Here is a 27,438-nt window from a genome sequence, read left to right as displayed (position 1 = left end):
CCATCGTGATTGTCTTACACAAACTGGTTATGATCCATGCAGATGTAGACTTACGTTTTATATCAAGATGGAGTATTCTCCGATTATGGGCAAATTCAACGGCCATGCAAATCTTTTTGGTGATCTCAATCATCTGATCCATAGTGAAGGATAACATTCCCGTTAACTCTAGTAAATTTGTACCTGAAATAACAATTCATTTATTTATGAGTGTACATGCTCTGTCAAAAAGAAAAAAACAAAAATTTATACTTCGTTAGTGTTTGAATATATATATATATATATATATGTTCAAACATATGTCACTAGTGACATATGGCCGAGTGATCCTAGACGTTGTATCAAAGTTTACAGTTACCCAAAGGTGCTGAGTTCAATCCTGAATGAAGGCAGTAAAAAGTAACATTCAAAACAGAGAATCAGCAACTATGTCCCAGAACCTAGCTGGAGTCCAAACACGGTACCCCCGTAATAATAATAAAGGGTTGGGTTTGAGACTCCTAACAAAATGATACAAAACACCTGATGAAGGCCGGAGGGCAAAACGGCCGAAACGTTGTAACGATAACAACCAAGATGAGGAAGTCAGTCCGACAATCTCAATCAATGTGCTGAATAATACTTATTTTTTTTCAGCTATTCTTACCACGGGGAGAGGAGGGTGTTTTGTACTTATTCTGTGCTTTCAACTAACAATATATTAAAAAAAGATATTGTGAAATTTGAATTTAACAAGGAAAAACAACATAGGCGGCATGTTCAACATTGTAGCCGGTGCCTATTTGGCAATTGAGGTCTGATTTGTGTACGTCAGCCGATTAATGTTTTTTTTTACCGTAAATTGTTAAGTTAAAGTAGAGTTTTGGGGTTTTTTTTTAAAGAAAACGTTTTTAACAAAATTGGCAGTACACGTCTTTTTTTTTTTTGTAAACAGAAGTTTTTATACAAGAAAATAAAAATGCTTTTTTATTAAAACCGTAAATTGTTAGGTGAAAGTAGAGAAAAGCTTTTTCCAAGAAAATTTATAGTACATATGCATTTTGTACTGTGCTGAAATAATACTGTTATTTTTTTCAGCCATTCTCACAATGGGGAAGAGAGGGTGTTTTGTAACTATTCTGTGTTTCCAACTAACAATTTATTAAAAGAAAAAAAAAAGATATTGTGAAATTTGAATTTAACTTGGAAAATCTATTTAAAAATAGCACGGTAGCAAAAGTACATAAGTACCAAATTTACAAATTGCTTTTTGTCAACAAATGTTAAAAAAAAAAAAATGAACAGAAAAATACTCCCCCTCGGGTTTTTATTACGATACACATACATTTGAAAAAGTTGTCATAAACAGATATATAATAAATGAAAGTTATCAAAGGCAAGATAAGTTACTTTTTTACTTTATTGGATAATTTTTTAGTGTTTTTAAAAGTAACTTATCCTGCCTTTGATAACATTTATTTGTTATATATTTGTGTTTTGACAACTTTTTCGAATCTATGTGTATAGTAACCCCCCCCCCCTTTGCTCAAATACTAAGTAAAAACTCACGTTTTTGAATACAAAAAAACAACAAAAAAAAATCGATTTAGCATTTCAACATTTTAGCAGCGCTTGGCTTCATCCAGTGATTGCTGGTCGAGCCCAAGCCATAATTGACGGAAACTCCTAAGGATCTGGGTCAAATTCTGCAAGAGTACCATTTTTATTCATTTTCGCCTTTTTTTTTTTTTCAATTTTCGGAGTGGATTATTCACGATTGCTGTACTAAAAATATAAGAAACCTGCATTTTCTCTTATTTTAGATTTTTTCCATTACACCAAATTGAGCCACAGCAACACGTGGCAGGGTACAGCTTGTTTGTTCATAATCGATAATCTAAATAACCATTGGCCTGATTGCTTCGACATTTTGGCATAGTATTTTCATCATACCCATGCATGTTTTTATATATACCTCTTTTTTAATTATAACATTATACTTAATTTTGATTTAATAAATTAGGTGGTTTTCTTCCTAATGATGTGGACGTTTTTTTATTCAGGGAAATAGCACCACTCACTGGTGATTCACCAGTCACATGACATCACTTAAAGGAACTTTCGGTCTTGTTTACTGTAAACAGAATGTGTTTACAATATGGGTAAATTATTTAGAGTGAAATGAGTTTAGGAATTTATATCCAAACCTAAATATTATTTTTACTTAAAAAATAACATTAATACACTAGGTTATAACAAGTTTCATCGTGAAACCCCTACAAACATCTATATCTACTTACGTTATATCAGAAACTGAGTGATCCCTAAAAACCTTTAAATATTGAATTTTTGGCATTTAAAAAAATTTGAATCATCTGCTAGCTGAGTGTCAAAATCAATAATAATCTGCCAAAAGTATTGAAAAAAAAAAAAAAAAAAAATGGAAAGAACCTCTTTCAAACATACTGGCAATAATTTAGTTTCGTGTTTCGCTTTAATGTTTCCAATAAGGGGGATCGATTTACTAAAACTTTGTATTAGAAATTGAGCACTCCTTTAAAATCTTTGATTATTTAATTTTTTGCATTTTGATTAAATTTGTTAGTTTGCAATCACCGATAATCCACTAAAAAAAATTGAATAAAAGACAAAATTAAAAAGAATGGTACTCATGCAGAATTTGACTCGAATCCTTGGGATTTTCAGTCAATTATGGTTGGGGCTCAACCGGCAATTACCGCATTAAGCCGAGCATTGTTCAAATACTAAATCAACATTTGTTTTTGTTTTTTTTTGTTTTGTTTTCTTTGCATCTGTTGGCGAAAAATAATTCGTACAGTCTCTTGAAAAAACAAAAACAAACTTTTCTGTACTTTCACCTAACAATTTACGGTTTTCATAAAAAGCATTCATCTTTTCTTATGAAAAAAATTTTGTTTGCCAACAAAAAAAAAACTTTACTGCAAATTTCTTTAAAAAAAAAAAAAAAAGAAAAAGTTTTCTTGAAAAAAAACTTTCACCTAACAATTTATGGTAAAAAAAAATCCATCTCTTTTTTTTTGATAAAAAAATTGCAAAACAATAATAAAAGTAAATAAACAATACAACTCTTCTTGAGGAAATTATATATATTTTTTTAGTAAAATTAAAGATATCATTATTAATAAAATTTATGAGTCGTTCAATTATATAAGAAAATTGCTTAATCAAGCAAAAAAGAAAGTTTTGAAGGAAATAGCATCTAAAATATTATTACAACCGGATATGATATATAAGAAGGACTATTTCATTCAATGGTATGAATATATTCTAGATATAATTGACACTAAATTATATAAGCCACCAGTGAACAATATAAAAAAGAAACCTAAAAATGTTTGTGTAGTTTTGTATGAAAATAAAGGTTTTGATGATGTAAATTTACCTAAAATATTTAATAAACAAAAAAATATTCAATTACTACCAAATGAGTTCCAGAAAAAAGATCAAAAACCAATAGTTACATATAAACTAGGGCCAACAATACGCAATAAGATTTTTAATTATAAGAAAACGGTAGAACATATAAATATAAAAGATAATAATATAAATATTCCAGAATGTGAATGTAATTCCTCTCCGTTCTGTAATAATGAGATAAAACATGTAATTACAGGAGATTTAAATATAGTAAATAATCCTAAATTAAGAAAACTACTTAGTAAGGGTCCAAATTATAGAGAACCTAAATGCCTAAATTACACTAAATGCATTAAAGAAGTTACTAAAGCACTAGAAGGTTTTATTATGTCTATGGTAAAGAAATATAAATTAGCACAGTCTACGTTTGATGCATGGAAAAATAGTATAATTGAATGCGTAAATAAAAAGGTTAAACATATAAAACAATTTAAACACTCTAGAAAAACCAATCCTCTTTTAAAAAATTCAGAAATACGGGAGGAACTTAAAATACTTCAAGAAAAGTTCGTAATAGTTCCGATTGATAAAGCGGCAAACAATATAGCCTTTATATGTAAAAAATATTATATACAACGTTTATTGATAGAAGTAGGACTTATAGGAAACGATTCGGATACTTATAAAGTAAGTAATAGTAATTTAGATAGCATTATTTTGAATAATAGTATTATTAATGAAAAAGTAGGATTAAAGTTAGAAGATAAACACAAAAATCTTCCATGTATGTATTGGATACCTAAAATGCATAAATATCCAGTTGGGGCTAGATTTATTGTAGGTTCAAAGACGTGCATCACTAAACCTCTAAGTAAAGCTATATCTAAAATATTTAAATTAATTATAAATTAAATAAATAATTTTCACCTGAAAAGTAAATTCTATAGTAATATAAATCTATTTTGGGTAGTAAATAATTCCAAACCAGTGAAAGAAAAATTAGATAAAATAAATTCCAGAATAAAAGCAAAATCTATAGCTACTTATGATTTTAGTACGCTATATACTAAAATTCCGCACAAAAAACTTATAAAAGAATTAAATGATACTGTAGATTTGGCTTTTCAAGGTGGAAAAGGTAAATATATAGACTTTTCAAACTCTAAAGCTTTCTGGTGTAAAAATAAAAATAGCAAAACTAGTATTTCTAAAGGTATTTTAAAAATGCTTGTAAGTCATCTTATTAAAGAATGCTATTTTCAAATAGGAAATAAAATATTACTCCAAACGATAGGCATCCCAATGGGATTGGATCCGGCACCATTTTGGGCAAATTTGTATTTACATAGACTCGAGTATATATATATGTCATCATTATTAAAAACAGATATATCTAAAACATATAACTTCCATGGGTGTAGGAGATTTATAGATGACCTTATATGCATAAACGATAATAATGAATTCGAAAAAAATAAACATCTTATATATCCAAACGAACTAAAATTGAATTGTGAACATAGAGGACAACAGGCTACATTTCTGGATTTAGATATAAAAATTGAGGATGGGATTTTTCTTTATAAAATATTTGATAAAAGAAACGCATTCCCCTTTAAAATAGTACGTATGCCCCATAAGGATAGCACCTGCCCTGTTTTTGTGTTTTATGGAACCATTATGTCAGAGTTTTTGAGAATAGCTCGCGTTACTCTAAAATTAACAGATTTTATACCACCAGTTTCTAGCTTAGTAATAAGGATGATAAAACAAGGTGGAGATAAAAATAAAATATTTAAACAGTTAAATAAAGCATTTGTTCGTTATCCTGATGCTTTTGAATCGTTTAAGATAAACCAGACTATATTAATAAAGGAAATCCAAAACTATATTAGCAATGTATAAATGTATTTATAATTACATATAATAAATTTATATATATATATATAAAAAAAAAAAAAAAAAATGTATATATGTAAAAATAAAATATTTTTAACCTTTATATATCTAATTTTAAATAAATAAGAATGTAAATATACAAACTACTAACTATAGTGGGGGTGATAAGTATATAAATGGATTAATCCAAATCTTATAAATACAAGACTGATAAATTAAAAAATGTATCCATTTTAAATGTGGAAATTGATGAATCGCACAGGTAAGAAATTCATTTTTATACTATGAAAAGGTTAGTAATTGCAATTAGGAATAGGAAATTGGATCAAATTTTTGTAACTTGTCTTCTAAGATTAAGGGTGGTGGTGTTTGATCAACACTGCTGGGGAGCCATGATGTAATACACTGTTTTGTTTTTAAATCCCCGAAACAGTGTTTCATGGTAAACAACTGATGATCCCTTGAAAAATAAAAAAAATTGGTATTATAGTAAATTTGAGAGAGTTGATGCAGTGACTGCAGGTGATTAAATGACTTACTGACTAGATGTTTTTTTTAACGAATGATAAAAAGTAATTTTTTGTATAGTTTCAAATGTTAAAAACTTCAAAGACTATATATATATATATATATATATATATATATATATATATATATATATATATATTCTCAGTAAATCTACAGTAGATTTTTATTTTTTCCATCATCCATACCAAGCAGTAAAATGTTTTTTTTTAAATCTGGATTGAACAAAAAATCTGTTATTGTGCTTGCTATGGTGTCCAGAGAAATTGACTTTGGGGTTTCCATCAATTGTTTATGAAATTGTGCCCTCAAAGTTTCAATAAAATTGTTTTGAGCTTTTAAAAATTCTTGCTGGTTTTGCAATATTTTATCCAATAAATTTGGATCCATGACATAAATAATTCCGATTTTTTTTTTCTTTTTGTTTGTGCACAAAATTTTCTTTTTTATTTGTTCGCAAAAAGTTTTTTTTACATGTGTTCACAAAAATAATTGAGTAAAATATTTTTTCCTGCTTTGTTTATGCATAAAAGAATTCTCCGATTTTTTTTTTTTTTTTTTTTTTTTTTAGACTATTAGCGTTTTTGATTTTTGAGATCTTGTATTTAATCTGATGGCATCCTCGTCACCAAATTTTGTTGTGTTCGGAGAAATTGTGATGTCAGGATAATTGGATATTCTAACAAGCGGATAAGCTCATTATAATTTAAACACAATTTATTCACAGCAAAAACCTTAAATTATTTACAGACGATATTGAATGCCCGGCAACATCTGCCATGTTGCTTTCGGTTCCCCAACTCTCTAGTCTTTTCAGAGATCTATAAGAAGTGATAACTTTGACTTTATTTATTTAGAGTTATTCCCCCTTTTATCACTATAACAGTAAAAGAATCTAAAATTGAGATCAGGATTTGTTTGATGATGAAGTTTGAGAAAACCACTTCTGTTCTCCCTCCTTACTCATCCCATGCATTCACCGACAATGAAGATATATTTTGCTACATCAATGTTTATTATTATTCTTTTAAATACAGATGAAACACAGCACGATCTCATCCATGGTAAAATGGCATTACGTACCACAGTATTTCATATAAATATGATAAGACATGGCTGACTGTCAAAAATAAAATAATTGTTGATTGATTAAAATCACCTGTAAAGGACATCTTACCCACAAAGGTTGGATGCAAATGGAAATACCCAAGGGTGTGGCTTCATTGAGAGAAAAACAAAACAGGTAGATGTGTGTGTGTGTGTGTGTGTGTGTGTTGGGTCACTAATTATTATATAAAAAATCTGGCCCAAGATGGAGTACTGTTGCCACATCTCGGGTGACACCCCAAAAAGCACTCTTTCCTGCCTTGGCAGGGTACAAAACCATCTTCAAAATTTAGTAGGCGATAACCTTTTCATCTCCCTACTCCCCTTTTCTCACAGAAGAGACACTGCGAGTCTGCTCTATCGATACTTTTATGGTAGGTTCATCGACTGAGCTCCAATCTATGGTTCCTTCCCAGAAAACGTTACCAATAAATACTTGTCTAGCTAAAATAACTGCCAACAACTTTCCTCACTCCCTATCTGTGCCTAAAACTAAAGTAAAATTCCATAAGCAGTCTGTCTTCCCTAGATTTGTCTGTCTGTGGAACTCAATACCGTTTGTCTACTTTCCGGCTGACTATAATATGGTTGTTTTCAAGTCTAATGTGAATAAATTCCTATTGAATCGTTCATTTAGATAATCTAGCACTTTACAAGCTGAATTGTGTCCAATCTTGTCTCACCATCTATCTACACTTAGCCCTTATCTCTGAGTGGCTTCTTGGCCTTGATAAGTAGTGATCCAGCAAATAAACCTAACCCAAAATTTATATTAATAGTCGACTGATGATCGGGTCCGAGAAAATCACTGTCAATTCTTATGCATCCTTTCCTCGCTCAACCCAACTCGTTCACCCTAACACCACCAATAAAGACATATCGTATTTTTATGCATCATTGTTTGTCGTCATTGTTTTCAGCACAGCAGAAATACAACAAAAATCTCCCAGGCAACATCGGATAGGTACAGCTGATGAAGCATTTTATTTTTATTAAAAAAAAAAGAAAAAATATATGATCCAATTAAAATGCAAATAGTGTTGAACATTTTAAAAATAAACTGAATGAATTTTAAAATGGTGAAAGAATTATTTTTTTCAGAGCTACGGAAGGAAATAAAGAGAGTTTACGCACAGCAAAAATATCGCACAATCTCACCCATAGGAAACGACATTACATACCACAATATTCCATGTAAATATGATACTCAGAAGTTGTGCGCACCAGTCCATAAATCTGCGAAATGTACTCATCGTTCAATTGACACATGGAAATCACTTCGTTTTGGTTGAATTTTTTTGCATCTATCTACAAAGAAAAGAGAAAAAATTCATCCATTAAAATTTAACTAAAATAAAATTAACCCATTAAAATTTAACAAAAAAGAACAATCAGCTTGCTTTGTATTTTTTTTTATTTTTTTTTTTTTGATAATTCGGTAGATTAGTGACCATTTGATAATAATCCACTTAAAAAATTGAAAAGACAAAAACAAGTGAAGCATACATGGTCCCCCGTGAATGCACAGTGAACGAGGCATAAAAATAATGACTAAGTTCAGCACCCCTCTCCCCCATTTAGCTCCCAAAGTCCCCAGAGGACGTCAAATCCTGGTGAAAATGAACAAACAGTGCAATTTTAGACTTTAACATATGTAAATGAGTTCTGCACCATGCAAAAAAAGAAATGACTAAGCCCATCATTTGTCCCCCCCTTCCCCCATTTAGCCCCAAAAGTCCCCAAGGCCTTAACATATTTAAATTTGAGTTCAGCACCATGCAAAACTGCTAAATAGACATACACAGAAAATTTGGGACAAATATGGTAAAATAGTCCCAAAATGGAGTATCTTTATACGCCCTAAAAGAGTCTCAAGAGTTATCGCGAAGTATAGACAAACAAAATTATATAGAAATCAGTTAGTTACAACTTTTCAGAAAGTTTTATAAAAATTCAAGACATCAATTTTTTTGTTTTTTTTTAATAAGTATGAAAGTGTCAATTTTAGCCATTTAAACCCAAAGGGCACCCTTATAAGGACAACCGGAGTTTTCCCAGAAAATCTGTTCTGTTATTTTTTTACTTATATCATGTGCAAAATTTCAAAAAATTCCAAGGTGTAGCTATTGAGAAAAGTGCGGCGGGACGAACAGACAAGGGTGAATTTACAGGTCCACCCACTTTTGTCGGGGAACCAATAAAAAAATTACAGATGTGGGTACCGCTTTCATATGTGCACCCAAATTTTTTAAGTAACCAGAGAACGGCTGTTTTTTTGTTTGCCATTTTGAAAACAAAACCTAAAAACAAAGGGACATAACTTAACACTAATTCAAACTTGCTATATTTATGTCATAATACCCACAAATTTCTATTAATCGCTTCAAAATGATTTTCTTTACAAAAATAAAACTTAGTCAGTTTACATGGTTTTTGGAATATGATATTTTCGTTTCTTTGTAGATACATACATTTCTAGTTTTTTAATATAGGGAAAATTCCGGACAAGAACCGAGAAATGATACGAGAACAATATGGACGTGTGATGTGTAATTTGAAGATGGATCAGATGACCTCAGAGGAAGATTAAATCTGGATGAGAGTTTTCGGGTTAGATATATAGAACAGTTGAGGTAGCAGGGCCAGTTAGAGGAAGGTGTAGGAAAAACCTGGGAAGAATTGATAAAGATGGATTTGAGAGAAAGCAAGAGAAATAAAGACTTGGCCAAAAATAAGTTACTTTGGAAGTTGTTTTAAAAGTTGTCCAACGTATTAAAGTAGGTAAAAGAAACAAAATAAAATGTCAAAGTAACATGTATCCTACCTGTTTGCACACATATGATTTTTCCTTATTTTTATAAAGGAGGATCTCTTTTGAAAATCCACCATTTTTTAAATGTTTTTCCACTTCATCTTTAGCTGGATCAATATTCTGTTGAATAGAAATATTAAAAGAGAAAGAAAATATTTGTATTAAAGTTCTGAATTTTTTAGATGAGGGTTGATTGTTTATATTACATGTATTGATCGGACTATTTTTCTCATTTTGTGTGGTATTTGTGTAACGTTTCGGTCGGATTAGCCTTCGACCATCTTCAGGCACGTTGGTTGTTGTTCAGAAATTATAGAAAAAAAAAAACAAACATTGTACATCCTTAAAAATTCGGAAAACAGACAATCCCCTATCAATTTCTTTTATTAGAGTTGCTGCCCTTTTGTCAACCAATTTTTTCACACACTTGAAACTAAAACCATTAAATAGACAGTATATTAAAACTATTAAATTAATAGAATACAAAAATATCTACAGAGTCATTGACTTTTCTATTTCTTTTCCAAAAAATAACTAAGATCACTGAAAGACAATCCAACCGAAATGTTACACAAAACATGGCAAAAAAAAAGAAAGACATACTGAAGATGAAGGTTTCCTTCGAAATATATTTCAAAATTTTGTGCAGATAGGCCAAACAGAAGTATGGTTGCTGATGTGAGTAATACTGTAGTCATGTCTGGGGTGGTGTCACAATCCTGTGTCACAGTACCAATTAATGTATCCGTCAAAGTATCTCTAAGATTTTCAGTCTGTCGATCAGTTTGAAATAGCACTTTCATCGGTCTGTCACCAACCCCTAAACATAGGGGCTAAACTTAAGTCATGTTAAGTTAAGTGGCTACACTTTTATGTTCATCTAATGATGAATCCTTTTCAAAACTTAACCAGATATTTACTGCTCACTGGAATTACCGCTCTGATTCTCAGAATGCACAAAATGTGCGCAATCCTAAGTCTGCACGGAAGAATCTTTAACATGCTGACCATTCGTTGGCCGTCATCAGAGTTGAGCTCTTCCTTTACAGGTGCACTGATCAGTAGGGCTGTGACAACAGCATATTCTTTTCATTGTTTTGACTCTTGAGTATATATCCGTTAATATCTTATGTTTTTATATAGACAGATGTGGTTCTCAGTTGATTACGCGTGTCTGTGTCGGATATATACACGAGGGTCAAAAGAATGAAAAGATATTCTGTTGTCACAGCCCTACTGATCAGAAACATGGGTCTCTCACAGCTGCATTTTAGAAATCAAGTGTCAGGGTAGAACTGGAAATTAACAGGATTATTATCCACAAACATGGAGATAGACATGACAGTGGCACCAGACACATGCGATACAAGAAAGGGTTTCTTCAAGACTATCAGGTAGAATGAGGAATATGACTACCGAAAATATAAGTACAGAAATATTGAATATATTCTTATTAAAAAATGACCAATAAAATATATAAAGATTTTGGATTCTCACCTCGTTGGCACTTTTAGTTGTTGTTGTTTTTGTTTTACGGCATATCAACCTTTTTCAGGTTATTTAATGCCGAATCTAGTTATTTTGAGGAACGATTTTTAATGGAGTATATTTTTTTTTTAAGTCAGATTCTATTTAACCCATAGTTGGGACCCTAACAGGTACTATCACTCCGGGTCAGAGTGGACCTGGGAGCAATGGCAATTAAAGAGTGGCTCCACACTCCCCAAGGCCCGCAAGGTGGGGCCTCACCATCGGATATAGTTTTAGGTCATATCCAGGACCATTGGCACTTTTAGGGGCTAAAGAAAAAACTGCTACTACATTTGAACTGACCAAACGATGGCCGGATGACGAAAACAAAGCGACCTGTTCTCTCGAGTCTAATCTCAAAAGGGCTTGGCATCCTTTCTGTAATATCACTTCGCCTGAGGCACTGACCAAATCACAACCCGAAAGTAGGAACATCTATCTTATTTTACTTTCTAAGCTACATACAACACAAATAATTATTTATCGTATTTATATGTATTCATACCACTGTTACGATATTACTCTAACTAGAATGATATTTTCCCATCATTTTTTTAATCTTAGGGGCCCCTTTTAGCTAGGCTTTGATAATCAGCATTGTGATTTGCAAGGCACATATTTACAGGCCTGATATATTTTCGATTTTTATTGGAAAATTCAAATAATATTTTGTTTATCTGCTGCCAGAATCATGCTTCTATAGGATAGATGTTTTTTTTTAATTTTTATTTTCTATATTATTTTTTCACCAGCAAAAATTATTGTAGTAATAACTTTAATATTTAATAATCAAAACATAAAAAAAAAAATAAAAAACCTAACGTAAGGCAAATGAACGATGTAAAAATCGAAAAAACAAAAAAGAAAACAGAAAAATGAACGTTAAAACCCAAAAAAAAAACATGTGAAAAATGGCTTAAATAAGCCTGTTTCGATATTAAAATTTAAAAAATCGGTGGGTTCCCGGGTGTTTTTGGATGTGTGTGGTCGGTCGGGGGTGTTAATGAAAACCTAAGAATAAGCGAAGTAAAAAAAAACAGAAAAACAAAAGTTACGTCAAAAATGGCTTAAATAACCCTGCTTCAATATTTAAATTTAAAAAAATAAAAAAAAATCTCACACCACGATTCGAACCCAAAACGTTTAGATAATGAACCAACGCGCTAACCAACTCAGCTAACACGACGTACATGAAATTTAGTAAGTTCTTGAACTATTTAAACTAAATCAGGTCATGACGTCATCTGATGCATGCGTAGAACCGGTCGTCGTCATGGGAGGACAGTTTTTGTTGACCCCCCCCCCCCATGTAGAAAATTGTCGATTCCGGGGTGAAAAAAATTAACGTTTTTGGCCAATTTTTCGATATTTTTTGGGCGAAGGATGGAGCTTCAATATGATACCAAGTTTGTGAATTTTTGTTCTGCCTGTCGAAAGTTTTAGCGGACACACAAACACACATACATACATACACACATTTTCGCTTTTATATTTATAGATATAAATATATATATATTTTTTTTTTTTTTTTTTTTTTTTTACAAAGGCATCACCACATTATCAAGGCCCAGAGGCCACTCAAGGATAAGGGTTAAAGAGTGTACAGTAGAAGTTGGTCAATATAGTAATCATTAGTAATGAAAATTTGGTAAATTTAATAACTTATATGGAACGGCTCATCAAGAACTTATTTACCTTAGACTTGAACACAACCATATTGTAGTCAGCCGGAAAGCAGGAAAACGGAAGACAATTCCACAGGCGTGCAGTTCTAAGAAAGAAGCTTTGTTCATGGAATCTATGTTTAGGTTTAGGCACAGATAAAGAGTGGGGGAAATTATTGATAGTGTTTACAGCTAGACGAGTGTTTCTTGTGAAAGTTTGGCGAGGGGGGACCATAGATTGAAGCTCAGTTGAACACTTTCCATGAAAATAACGATACATCAGAGACAAACTCGCAACATCTCTTCTGTGAGATAGAGGTTGTAAGGAGGAGAAAAGGACATCTCCTACGAGGCTACGAAGTCTATTTTGAACTCTATCAAGGCAGGACAAGTCCTTTCTAGCAGCTCCTGCCCAGATGTGGCAACAGTATTCCATCCTTGGACGTACCTGGCTCTTATATAGATAGAGAATAGCATCAGCAGTGAGATATCTACTGAATCGATAGAAAGATCCCACCATTTTTCCAGCGGCCTTGGCAACAGATTTGATATACGTGTTCCATTTAAGATCAGGAGTAATGGTCAAGCCCAGAAGCTTGTCAAAACTTGAGGCCTCCTGAAGACGAGAGCCATTCATTTCAATTGATGACGAATGTGGATTAAAATGTTGATGATGTAAAGAGAGAAGCTTGGTTTTAGATGCATTAAAAGTAACCAGCCACTCCTTTCCCCATTGTACTACATGCTCAAGATCAGAGGAGAGAGAATTGGAGAGTACTTGCTCGTTTACTGTCTTAGATGTGGTACCATAAATGGTAGTGTCGTCACTTTTTTTTTTTGTATCCACCTTTAGTCCAAAACTGTGGAATGTACCGTATATCGACCCAAAAAAATAACCAATATATATATATATATATATATATATATTCTTGTTACCTTTCCTTTCAAAAAAACTCCTTTCTCTTCATGCAGGAATTTTGCTGTTAACAACTCAAGAATATCGCTGTAAGTGCCTTCATTGTTGTATTGTGGATCTCTGTGGAATAAAAGTAAAATTAATTTTTAAAAATTGAGAAAAGAACAAAAAAAAAAACACACATCAACAGTAAATAAGTTTGATTTGAAGAAAATTTCAAAAGAATTTTGTGATAAAAATTTGAGTTCTTTCCCAGAATTAATAAAAAAAACAAAGAAAAATGTGTATGATGTATGTATCGGTGACAAAACGAAAATATCATATTCCAAAAATCACATAAATTGATCAAGTAGTTTTATTTTAATAAAGAAAATCATTTTTAAACAATGGAAATTCGGAGGCATTACAGCATAAATCTCACAAGTTTTGAATTATTGTTGAGTTATCTCCCCCCCCCTTTTTTTAATAGATATTTTTCATAATGGTGGATGAGATAGTAACTCCTCTGATGCTTATAAAATTTGATTTTCTTATTTAAAGATACTACACTTTAAAATGTTTATTAGCCAAAATATTAAAGATTTACATTAGCAACAAATTAGGCACAAGTGTGTGAAAAAAATTGGTGTCTTTGGACATTGTTGTTAGAATCATTAATCATCATAATACCACATTTACTCCAGGGTCTGTCCTACTTAAATATCCCAAAGTGTTCCAATAATTTTTTTTACCATAAATAAAGATGTTTATATACAATCATTTGATTAGCATGTAGTGGGAAAAACAAAAAAAATTTTTTTAATTTGGTTAATAAGACCCTTCCAACCATTTCTAAGTAATAGACTACCCACTATTTTGCGATTTCTTTTAAACTGAAAACAGGTTAATCTCTATATAGGGTAAGAATAAAGAAAGAAAATGGAAGGTGGAGAGTAGGGAGAGTGGGTGATGTTTTTCTAAAATGAATGCAATTTGGGAGAGGCCAAGGATGAAAAAAAATTTTTTTTTTAAAAGTGGACATCTTGGAGGTTTCCTACTAGCAGGAGCAGGGGAGCATTCACTCGACTTGCTAAGAGACTAAAGCAAAACTTTCCGATAGGACCAGAAACTGCAGATGCCATGCTCAGGCAGGGAACACATACTCATACTTAACTTTGCTTCCTGCACATGAACTCGCTATTTGTATCCACCTTTAGTCCAAAACTGTGGAATGTACCGTATATCGACCCAAAAAAATAACCTTAAAATCGTCTCCTAGTTGAATTTCTGGGAGACGATTTTAAGGTTATTTTTTGGGGGTTGATTTATACATAGGTAATGTTTCTGGAAATATTGTTAAAGAACGACTCAGCACTTGATCATAACAAGAAAATGTCATTTTGTTTGTGCGTTCAGTATATACTAGTAATTCTAGTAATCAATTGCACTCCTTCGAACCCCACTGCAGTGTGTTTACCAGCATGTAAGCACATGCGCGGTTTTTCAGTGGGAGGCTTATTAATAATTGGAATAGCTCTTGCAATGTTCACTCTCTAGACGCGGCTATAGTTCTAAGTTCGATATGATGTATTCGGTGATATGACGTTTATGACATATCGTTTTCTCCTAAGTTCAACAAGTTTTAACAATTTAATGACAGCTATTTAATGAAACCATGTAATGGCACTAAACGCATGCATTCACATTATTATGGCATATTAAAGCTCGTGCAATGTATGCGTTTACGTTATTATAGTACGTGACATAAATTATGTCTAAAAACAGTAACTGCACCTGGAATCTACAGCATGATCACACTTGCATAAATGCACGTATTATCGCTCGCGGACGCCGAGAAACAATTTATAATATGTCTTACAAAAAAAAAAGAAAATTATCTATGCAAGAAAAAGCCATGAGACAGACCAGTTAACTTGTCTAGAATCTATAGTCAACTTATACATAGGTAATAACCTAAAATGAGACAATTTTTGGTCTTAAAATGCACATCAACTTATACATAAGATCAACTTATACAAAAGATCAACTTATACAAAAGATCAACTTATACAAAAGATCAACTTATACAAAAGATCAACTTATACAAAAGTATACATGGTAATCTCTATTTATCAGGTCTGATCTTGACCTTCAATTGGTTCTTGAAGAATGCAATCAGATCCTGATCAGCAAAAGATTCAATCACTTGGTTATCTCTCAGACCGACGTCCACATCACCATTCGTGCTACAGCCAGGATAACAAGAAACAACATTCATCTCTCCTTGTCCTACAGTGGCCTGGCATTGCCGATTATATCGAGAATGTTCGGGATCGATATGAGTCGTCACATTGTTGAAACATCTCTAGTACCACTGGAATTTGCGGCATTTGAATAAAGCATGTTCAGGCATTTCTTCTGCTGGTATCCCGCAGTGGAGGCACTTGGGAGAACCCACAATTCCAGTGTTACCGTTTATCAGAAAGTTGGTTCTGACAACTCTCAGAATACTGTGGGTCCCATTTCCTAATTATGATAGCAATGATAGCGGTAATGGTAGTAACAGCAGTATTAGTATGATTAACTCCCTGTCATTTTCTTCTGTTATTCAGGTAAACTATTCGTTCCTTATCTCTGCTGGAAAGTTTATCATTATAACATTCGGACGTATAATCATGATAGAAAAATTATGACTTTCTTTTACAGCCATCAGTCCTCTCGCTCTCATCCTCAAAATCTTGTCTATCATCTTCAGTAACAGAACTTTTGCCACTACCAATTATGACTTTTAAACTACCGCTGTTGTGTTAAGTCGCCTGAATTTCATTGTCCGTCAGCTCAACAGAATCATTATATCCTGCTTCCACTGCTCACTAACGGTCAATTATCACAAAGTGCTGATGCTAGTAATGGGTTCGTCACTGCTAGGAGTGTTGTCTATTTCAACACATGAAAAGTCTAGCTTGGTTCAATTAACGTCTCATTATAGAGTGGAGTAGTTTAATTATTTTCACATTTACTCATGGTCGACTCTAGTGTGATAATACTACCAGTGACAGTGCTATTGTCACTATAAATATCGTTTACTTCTAAAAATGGAGAGTCTGTTTCCACTTCAGGGTTTAGGTGTGATTAAGATAGGTCAACCACTTCCTCTCCTTCAAACTTTTCTCTCATTTTATTGTCTACCTCTATGGATGAAGAGTTTAATTCTACGTCTGATATTGTCTCTTCAAACTTTCCTTTCATTTCGGCACTGCATATTGTCTATTGCTTTTTATATGCACACACAGTTTTACCAGGATTTAATGAATTTAAAAGAAAGAAATTAAGTCACAATCTAGGCTAAAATTTTAAAGTTTTCTGATCCCATCCTTCGTTGAAAACTAACAATAAATTCAAAAATATATGATAAAAATTATTTATTATTAAGAGAACAGACTGAAAAAAAAAAAATCTCATGTAAAAATTTTTTGTTTAAAATGAATTTTCAACTTTCTCACCAAACAGTCACTTTTATTTTTGTAGATCATTTTAAGAAAATATACAGTTAAAGAAAAGTAATTCAACATGTTTGCTGTATAAAAAAAATAAAAAGCAAGTATTATAAAAAAAAAAATCATATGTATCTATAAAAGTGACATTGTCTGTCTGTGTGTACATTTCCCTACCAAACTACTCTGTCAATTTTCAGTCTACAGACTCAAGATTTGACATAAGAGGTATTGAGATTTAAGAAACTCTTTTTAATCAGTTTCCGGCAAGAAATTTGGCTATCAAGGGATCAAAGTTCAACGATTTGACCTTTGAAAACTCTTATCAAACTCCTCCACCAATTTTGGGTTTAAACACTTGAAATTTTAGATGTAGGTTACTTGGACATGGATCAAACTTTTTAATTTGATTTGAGCTCAAAACAAATGTTAAGGCATCAAAATTGGGGTCAAAGCTAAAAAAATTTGATCTCTGCGGTCTCTACCAAATTACTCAGCTAATTTTTGATCTAAACATTTGAAATTTTACATAAAGAGTATTCAGACATGCAGCAAGCTTTTTAATCAGATTTGGGGCAAAAATTTGGCTGCTAAAGAGGTCAAAGTTGAAAGAGTTAACCTTTGCAGATTCTACCAAACTCCTCTGCCAATTTTGGGTCTAAACAATTGAAATTTTAGATGTAGATTACCTGGACATGAGTCAAACTTTTTAATATATATATATATATATACATATGCACATAAAGTTATGAACAATACATAGGGCCCGAGCAAAGCTGAGCTGGACTGCTAGTGTTAAATAAAATTAAAAACTGAGTGCATTTTTAAATTAATATTTAAATAAACTTTTAAAATATAAAACTTCCTATAATATTTTCCTGGCAAAAAAATACCCTCTTTTAATTGCACATGCCCAAAATTGTAAAATAATTCCTTTATTTTTCAGAAAAGAAAAACACCCAGCTTTGGACAAGTTTTATAAATCCTTTAATAATTTTTTTTGAAAATTGAAACAGAAAATGACTATCGTCATAATAGCCGTCTATCGCCTAACCATGGCCATTATACTTTATTCTGCAATGTCAACAGGTAACTTGACTTTAGTGGAACAGCCTTCTATCTATGTAGGCCATGGTCCCAAGCATGCCAGCATGTAAAACAGTCATTAAACAGATGATGATGATGATGATTATTGAACAATAGGAAACTGAATGCTTAACTTACATAAGAGTCGGGATCTTTTCTTGAGGCTGATCAATCCGCCGTTTCCCAGTCTGAATATCAACTATGGTTCTTTTCTGACCTGAAATAGAAACAGAAGAAATACAATTACTTCATGGTTGACCAACATTTCAAACAACACTCGTTAGGTGGACAATGAGACAAACATCTTGATTGAAGACAATGGTTTAAACTGGATAGACTTTGATTTAAGAGGAAGATTCAACAAGAATTTGCTTACATTGAACTCAAAAACAACTACGTTATATCAGTTGGGAAGCAGCCCTGTGCTATTATGTTCCACAGACAGTTCTTGGAAAGAAAGTCAGCTCATGGAAGTTTTGTTTAGTTCCAAGTACATCGAGGAAGAAAGAAAAATTATTGACAGTGATTGTAACTATACATGTTTTCAGTGTAAATATTTTACATGTACTGAGGCTGTTATCAGTATGCAAGTAGTATCCAATATTGTTATGCTGATATCGTTGCTTGCATCATTGAACTATTGAACTAGAACAATATTTTAATTAGGCGGGCAATATAAAAATATATTACCGACAAATAGTTTATATTTATTTTAACAAAAAAAAAACAAGAGATTTTATATGAAAGCCAACATAAGTGAGCATATTTTAACAGTATTCCTAACCAGAGTTTAAAAAAAAATAATAAATAAAACACTTTTTCTTTGCTAAATAGAATAAATATTGATTTGTTAGATGCATTTATATTTAGGTCTAACTTCGAAAATCTCACCAACTTAGTGCCTTATTGTTTTTTCTTTTACCTCAAATTTTTTCCACAGGAGAGATGTTTAGAAAATATTTTTACTAAATAGTAGCTAAATGATGAAAGATTGTATCCTTCAAATCTGATTGAAATTGAAACTTTATTAGTGCAGAAATGAACTTTATTCACATAAGTGCAATGTAATACTCTGTGTTCACCATCATCCAATTCTCATCCTCCTTCTAACAGAAGTATGGTTCGATAATGCTATTTCGTCTGATGGGACACGGTACAATCACTTTCTGTTAGCTAAGAGAATGATAGGTATGTTCAAGAGGATGAGCTTGAGCCCAGAAGCACTTATTCTGCTTGTTGATATGCCTGCTCAATTGACAGTGAGCCTCGTCACTAAAGAAAATCAAATCCAACAAGCTAGGGTCATTATCAATCCTTCAATAACTTCACTTTATTTCTTGTTCTGTTTTGATTGTGATTGTTTCACCTCTGCAAGATCTAAATTTTATAAGGAGATATACTCAGATCATCATGGGGAATCTTCAAAACTGATGTCAAAAGTTCATGTGAGAGATAGCATGTTGATTTTCTGGAGGATTCCTCAAGTTGTTCCCGTAAAATTTGAATGTTATCAATTAACACTGTGGTATTTGCACGTATCTGTCACACTTCCTGTCTCCTGAAATTTTGCCACCGAACATCAAATCGTCTTTCTCCAGGTACATTGTTCATGCAAAAACCTATCCTGCACTGCTACCGTGTCAAACGAACTGATCTTGTAGCAAAGTATGCCTCAATGATTTGTATTCAGTGCTGAGTAATGTAGTGTTTAGTTGAAACTATATTTGTGTTAAAAGAATCTCTCAGGCTGGCCGTCTACACCACCTGAAAAATATATATAAATTTGTAGTCCAACTTTGGGATGAAAAACAAAATAGGGTGTTTTTTTTTCTCAATCATTGTGTGTGTAAATATATATATTAGATTTGCCCCACTCTATATTTGTGCCTAAATCAAAACGCGGATTCCATGAACAAAGCTTCTTTCTTAGAACTGCACGCCTGTGGAACTCTGTTCCGTCTGCCTTCTTCCCTCCGGACTACAACTTGGATGTCTTCAAGTCCCATGTTAACAAATTCCTAATGAACCGCCCCCTTAAGTAAACACTTCAGCAAATCTCCTCACTAACTTAATGTACTTGCAATAACCCTTATCCCTGAGTGGCTTCCGGGCCTTGATAAGTGGTGATCACTGTAAAAAAAAAAGAAAAAAAAAAGATATTTTGGGAAAAGAAATCAAGCAGAGTGCTCAATTATAAGGAAAATCCAAAAATAAGAGCGTATTATTTATAATGATAAGGATGAGTATTGGTTGGTTGGTTGTTTTATTTTACGGCATATCAACCCTTTTCAGGTTATTTAATGCCGAATCTGGTGATTTTGAAGAACGATTTTTTAATATAGTATATTTGTTTTTAAGTTGTATTCTATTTAACCCATAGTTGGGACCCTAACAGGTGCTACCACTCCGGGTCAGAGTGGACCTGGGAGCAATGGCAATTAAAGGGTGGCTCCACACTCCCTAAGGCCTGCAAGCTGGGGCCCTCACCATCGGATATAGTTTAAGGTCATATCCAGGACCAAGGATGAGTATTGGTTGAAGAGAGCACGATATATGTATCTAAAACAGTCCCTAGTTATCAGGTTTGAAACTGACAGTACCAATGATGTATCTGATCTAAAGCTTTCTGTAAACAAAATATAAAAAATATCTATATGTATATATACATAATTATTCCAGGTTGATATTTTTCAGAGGTGAAGCAATTAATGAATTTTTAATGAGGTTCATACAAGAGTGCTCAATACCAAAGTAGGGCAAGATATACCTTTTATTTGTTCTACATAAATATTAATATGTTGCTACACATTCATACGCATGTTTCGGTTATCCCATTACAAGTAACTAGATACCTCCTCAGGCAATACTGCTTATACAAAAGTACAGTCCACATTATATATATATATATATATAATCAATTGCTACTTACCTCTAGGTTGAATTTGTTGTTGGTCCATGGTGACATTTATCTAGAAAGAAAACAGTAAAAATATGGTGCGTATTAGAAAATGTTTAAAAAAAAGTCATAAAAAACATGAACAAACACAGCACTTAGACTTTTTTATTTATTCAGAATTTTTTTAAAAAATTCAATTTTCACCCTAAACAAGGCACAGTGCCACTTTGAAGTAAGGGGCTACTATCGGGGATGTAAGTTGCAGGGATACTATGAAGGGAGGTGAGCAGCAAGATATCTCTTCACACTACACTTGAACTTCTGCATGTCAGTACAGTTGGGAAAGCAGAATCCCGGAAGGAAGTTCCAGAGTCTAGCAGTTCTGGGGAAGAAATTATTGGAGTAGAAGGCCTTCTTACATCTCGGGATCTCTACTATATGAAGGGGTGGGATTTGACTGCTTGTTGGGTTTGTCAGAGTATTTATGTCAACGGGGTACAAGTGCTTTTAGTTCGCCAGAGCATTCACCATTAAAATACTTGGAGAACAGGCAGAGGGATGCAACATTTCGTCGATGAGACAGAGGCTGAAGCTGAGATGACAGTCCAGGACCTATCAGATTGGCGACTCTCTTTTGAACGCTGTCCAGGAGTAAGAGACTAGTAGCAGATACACCAGTCCAAATGTGACAACAGTACTCCATACTTGGGCAAATGGTGGCCTTCTAGAAGTACAGGATACTTTTAGGCATAAGTAGCTTTCTCGCACGGTAGAGAGAGCCCACCTTTTTCGCAACAGCCAAGTTTTTAAATGTGCTTAAAGAACTAACATTTCATCACTATTTTCATAAATTAAGCATCCCATTTCATTTTAATTATTTATCAACAAAATTTCTTTGCTTGTAACTTGATACATTATGTGTGTTTCTAGCTCTCTAGCATAACAGCATTTTGATGATTTCTATTTCAGTTTGGGATTTAACGGATTATTGGATACTGATTTTTTTCCCCTCATCCCCAAAGCCAACAAAGTCTATGCCATTTTTGAAAGGACAGTCCTGTGCAGCTCTGGGAGGTCTACTCTCCCAGGCTTTGCCTTCTCTCTGTGAGAAGCGGGTTTTTTTAATTGCTAATCGCATACAGACTGGACTGCCCAGCATTTTTCATAGGCAAGAGTGCTTTTTCTCTGAGGTGGTGGCTTTTTAATCCTACTTTTTGATCCTTGTGTCACATCATCTCACCATGAGAGGGAGATAAATAACTGATTACTGGATAGATTCTTCTCTGATGAAGGCTAATAAAGAAATTCCTCAGAAGTTTAGAAATATTTATAATTAATCTTATACGCTCATCAGAAACTTTGGTTCATTATTATTAATGACATTTGAGTTTAAATTTTTAAAATCAAAAACAAAAAAATGTGTATTACTGGTTTTGATGAAACTATTGTTCTCATCTTGAGTGTTATTTGTGCAATGTTAGTCACCATCTTGTAAAAGGATGGAGAAAAGTTACTGGCTCCGTAGATAATTTTGCATTCTTGGAGTTGTTTTTGTTTTTTTTCGCCATGGTTTCATATGTGTGAAAAAAAAAAAATTTGGTTGACAAACATAGGTAACTACAATAAAGTTTAACAGAGGATTATCTCCCTTTTACTGTTGAAATTTTAAGGCGTTTTACAATTTTTGTTTTTCTTAATTAGTGGTTCCCTAAGTGTATCAGAATTTTTGTAGGAATTTTTGACACCCCTAACACGAAACTGCGAATAAAATATAAAAAACTCGTAATTTCTCTTTTAAAAGTGGGTTATTTATTTTCTTTATGGATTATACTTTCAAAATAAGCTATTAAAGTTGTTTTAAAAGTAATAGAAATACTTTTTTTATTTTTTAAAAAACAGTAATGAATTTTACGAACTCAATATTTTTCAATTTTTAAACTCTAAAAATCTATCAAAATTTTTCTATTGATTCTATTTTTACAATATTTTCAGGGTCAATGTGAAATTTTATGCTCTTTCCAATAAACCGAATATAATATTTTAGACAAACGTCTTTTTTTTTTTAATTCACGCCTCCCCATTTTCAAGTGTCTATAAAAAGTAAATAATTAATTTACTCACCAAAGTTTTATATATCACAAATTGAAGAGAAAAAATCAATAAATAATATATTCAAATTTAAAACAAAAAAAAGTAGTGTTTTTTAGAAATTTACCTGTAGAGTTCGAAGTTTAAAACCTTTTTTTTTTAAACCACGTTGTTTTTCTTTTGTTTTGTTTTTTTTTAATGAAACCTTGGTCCTTGCTCCTTTAATTGAAAAAAAAAAATAGGGCTTGAATTACATTTTTCGAGTAGTTATAAGCTTGGAAAGACAGGGGGGTCCAATAATTCACGCCTCCCATTTTGAAATGTCTATTAAAAAGTAAATAATTAATTTACTCACCAAAGTTTTATATATCACAAATTGAAGAGAAAAGGTCAATAAATAATATATTCAAATTTAAAACAAAAAAAGTAGTGTTTTTTAGAAATTTACCTGTAAAGTCCGAAGTTTAAAACCTTTTAAAAAAAAAAACGCGTTGTTTGTTTTTTTTTTTTGTTTTTTTTAATAAAACCTTGGTCCTTGCTCCTTTAATCGAAAAAAAAATTAGGGCTTGAATTACATTTTTCGAGGAGTTATAAGCTTAGAAAGACAGAGTGGAATTATTCACTATTTTTCACAAAATTTCTGACACACCTAGTTCCCATATACTGTTGATTTCAGTGCTCGGTCTGTTTAGTAATTTTTCCTTTTTAGCACATGTGCCGCTTCTTTTATTTGTCTAACTCTAAATCAAACATTGCACAAATAACACGTAAGATGAAAACAATAGTTCAATCAAAACAAGTAATACAAACAATCAGTCCTCATTTAAAAATTCAGAACTGTAACTGTGTAAGTCATAAAAAGATAGAAAAAAAACATCAAAATGTAAGGGAGATAACTCAGTCTTATCATTAAGCTTAAATGAAAAATTATTGCCCTGTAATAGAAGATTCAAATCACACAAGTACCTCTGTTTAGCCTCTCACGTGATAAGATCAGGAAAGGAAAAAGAGAAAAAGAAAAGTTTGTAGACAGGTTCTTTATATACATGTGGCATTAATTTGTATATGAGAGGAATAGAAAATATAAGGATAGGGAGTCAAGTTTTTGACAGTTTAGATGTTGAGTGAGTGAGTGTGTTTGTTTAATGGCATATTAACCTCTAAGGGTCATTTAATGCCAAGAAAAGGTTTTTGATATAGAAAAACTGTCGATTTCTTGGAAAGATGTTTTAAATCTCGTTTGTCTTCAGAAGCAAGATGCTTTAAATTTCCTGAAAAATTTGTTTTTCTAAAGTAAAACGATATTTGTTTAGTTTACAGGCGTTTGAATAAATTGGCTTCTTTTAAGTACTTTACAATTTGTTGAGGGTCCACTTCTTACTGTTCCAAAATATTTCTTCCGGATGTGTTTGTGCCATCTACATTCTGTCAGTAAATGTTTGATTGTTATTTGTTGGTTGCAATGTGCAGTTTGGTGCCTCCTCCACTTTGATTGAGTAGGAATGAGTTAGTTTTGTGTGTCAGATTCTTCTTTGGTTCAGTACGATCTCCTCTCTTCTTCGCTTCAAAGCTTTTTATTTTCATTTCTGATTCTTGGCTGATGCTCATGCGCTTGTTCTCTGTGCCATTCCTTTTACCACCTGTATTCCAGATATTCATTAATTTTTCTTTTCAGGTCTGTCTGTGATATTTTTATTTTATTTTTTTTATTTGATTTTTTGGTTTGTGGCTTCTCTAGCCAGTTTGTCTGTTTTCTCATTTCCTGGAATGCCACCATGGCTTGGTATCCAGGTTTTTACATTTATTTTACCTTTTTTGGCTATTTTATTTTATTCCTGTGTGATACTATGAAGTTGACCTGAGTCACTAAGTGCTGAGAGGGAGGGGGGCAATAGACAGATAGGAAATGTCTTATAATACACAAAGATTGGAAGTAGCAAATAATGAATCTGTAGGTATTTTTAGATTGAGCCTTCTAGATTTGACTATGACAATAGAAACCTACAGAACAGGTAACAAAGGGAACCAACAACACTTGACGGGGGTATCAATGAGATGCTTAGAGAGGAAGGACAGCTTCCGGGTAGCCGAGGTGGGGGACTTCAGATAGCGATGCCGAGAACACAGTTGACAGTTAGCTGCCGTTTGCGATGGATGGGCAGCATTGGACAAAATAAGGAAAAGTTGCTTAAATAAACACGAGGTCCACTTTTTTATTTTTTATTTTTTTAACTAGATGAATTTATGTAACTTGTGATAAAATTAAACAAAATATTTATTATTTAAAATTAACGTTTCAAGTAGCGAACTTTGCAAACTGATAGCGAGTCAGCTTATATGAAAGAATTAACTAAAAAAGAAGTGCTAAATTGATGAATAGACTTAACTAAAGTTAAAACATCTGGCTCAGATAACCTTTATGTACAAGAAAAGTGGGTCATATCAGCATCCCGGGCTTTGCCTTCTCTCTTTGAGAAGGGGCTAGTTTATCGCTAATCGCCTGCAGCGCCCCTACCGGCCGACGTTGCTGTCCCAGGCATTTTTTGCAGGTTAGAGTGCTCTTCCTCAGGATGCTGACATTTCAATCCCACTTTTCTCGACCCTTGTGTCACATTTCTCACCGTGGGAGTGAAGTAAATACTCGACATCGATTAGACACTGGCCGACGATGACAGATCGATTAAAAAGAAAATTTGACATAACAAATTTTGGTACTTCTGCGATTTACGGACCTTGCTAAAATAGTATCGTGATTATTTAGAAACTTAGGTATTTTTTTAGATTAGGTCCACCTCCACAATTTTCTTTTAAATGACGACTTTTAAAGGTTTTCGACTATGCTGAATACGGAAATCGCATTGAAATTTTGCAGAAATAAGCAGTTATCGATATATAAAAAGTTGTATTATGCATTGTATTCTTTGGCGGCCATCTTTGTTACGGACGTAGATTTGTTTATCGCGCGCGCGTACGCGCGTAAAAAAGATAGCCGCCAAAGAATACAATGTATAATACAACTTTTTATATCTCGATAACTACGTATTTCTGCAAAATTTCAATGCGATTTCCGTATTCAGCATAGTCGAAAACCTATACAATCGTCATTTACAAGAACATTGTGGAGGTGGACCTAATCTAAAAATTTATCGAAACTTATTTTTAACATGGGGAAAGAGATTGTTTTCTTAACTACTCCGTACTTTCACCTAACAACTTGATAAACCAAACATACCATAAAATTGAATTAAACCTGAAAATCTCATCTAAAAAAATAGCACGATTCGTAAAATGTTGGCATACCAAAGATTTTTACTCTTTAAAACTAACTAAAAGAGAGACGAGTCGAAAAATTAATAAAGATCAATCACGTAAATTAAATAATGAACACGATTTTTGTTGTTGTTGTTGTTTTTTTATTAAAAAAACAAAAAATTAGAAACTTAAGTTTCTTTACTTTTTATTCCTTTTCTTTTCTTGGAAAAAATTAACTTAATTTAACTAAAAATATTCTCATAATAGTCTTTGTAGATATAAATAAATATAAATATACGATCACATAAGATTAAGTTTTTCTTCTTTCCGTTTGTTTTCATACAAAATACTTACAAACTTACTTTTCGAAGAGGAGAAAAAAACCAGCCATGAAAATAAAGTCCGACATGCGCAAAGAGAAAAACAAAGGAGTTATCTCCCTTAATCCATTTTGTAGTTTCACTTTATTTTTAACTAATATATTAAGTTATAAAAATATATATGGCAATTAAGCTACACGGAATATTCCACGTTTCATCTACGCTAGGATTCGTCAGGCTTATGCGTGGATGAAAACGCGGAATATTCTGTGTAGCTTAATTGCCATATATATTTTTATAACTTACTACCTAGATCTACCTATGTATTGAGCACTGTTGAAATAAACACTTAAAGTTTATGTATAAAATAATTCTTTCGTATATTAATTTATGTGACTAAATGAAGTAGTCATAGTATATATATATATATATATATATATATATATATATATATATATATATATATATATATATTCATTTAATTCTAAATAA

At 32.4% G+C, this 27,438-nt stretch overlaps 1 protein-coding gene across 1 annotated transcript in view; it reads right to left on the bottom strand.

The window, feature by feature from the left end:
• The window catches only part of LOC145291484 (mitogen-activated protein kinase kinase kinase 8-like), a 43,115-nt gene extending 16,057 nt beyond the window's left edge, over positions 1–27,058 (bottom strand). Inside the window, exons 1-7 of the mRNA XM_080137365.1 lie at positions 26,989–27,058; positions 21,320–21,359; positions 18,529–18,607; positions 13,852–13,951; positions 9,734–9,841; positions 8,091–8,217; positions 55–183 (exon numbers count right to left, since the gene is read on the bottom strand). Coding sequence (XP_079993491.1) covers positions 55–183; positions 8,091–8,217; positions 9,734–9,841; positions 13,852–13,951; positions 18,529–18,607; positions 21,320–21,347 — 571 coding nt within the window. The 5' untranslated portion in view covers positions 21,348–21,359; positions 26,989–27,058. The remainder of the gene's footprint in view (positions 1–54; positions 184–8,090; positions 8,218–9,733; positions 9,842–13,851; positions 13,952–18,528; positions 18,608–21,319; positions 21,360–26,988) is intronic.
• Between the last annotated feature and the right edge of the window lie 380 nt (positions 27,059–27,438).

Source organism: Euprymna scolopes, chromosome 12 (assembly GCF_053919585.1).
Source record: "Euprymna scolopes isolate OS-2025 chromosome 12, ASM5391958v1, whole genome shotgun sequence".
In the NCBI taxonomy this organism is placed as follows: domain Eukaryota; kingdom Metazoa; phylum Mollusca; class Cephalopoda; order Sepiida; family Sepiolidae; genus Euprymna; species Euprymna scolopes.
This window is presented reverse-complemented; position numbering and strand designations above follow the sequence as displayed.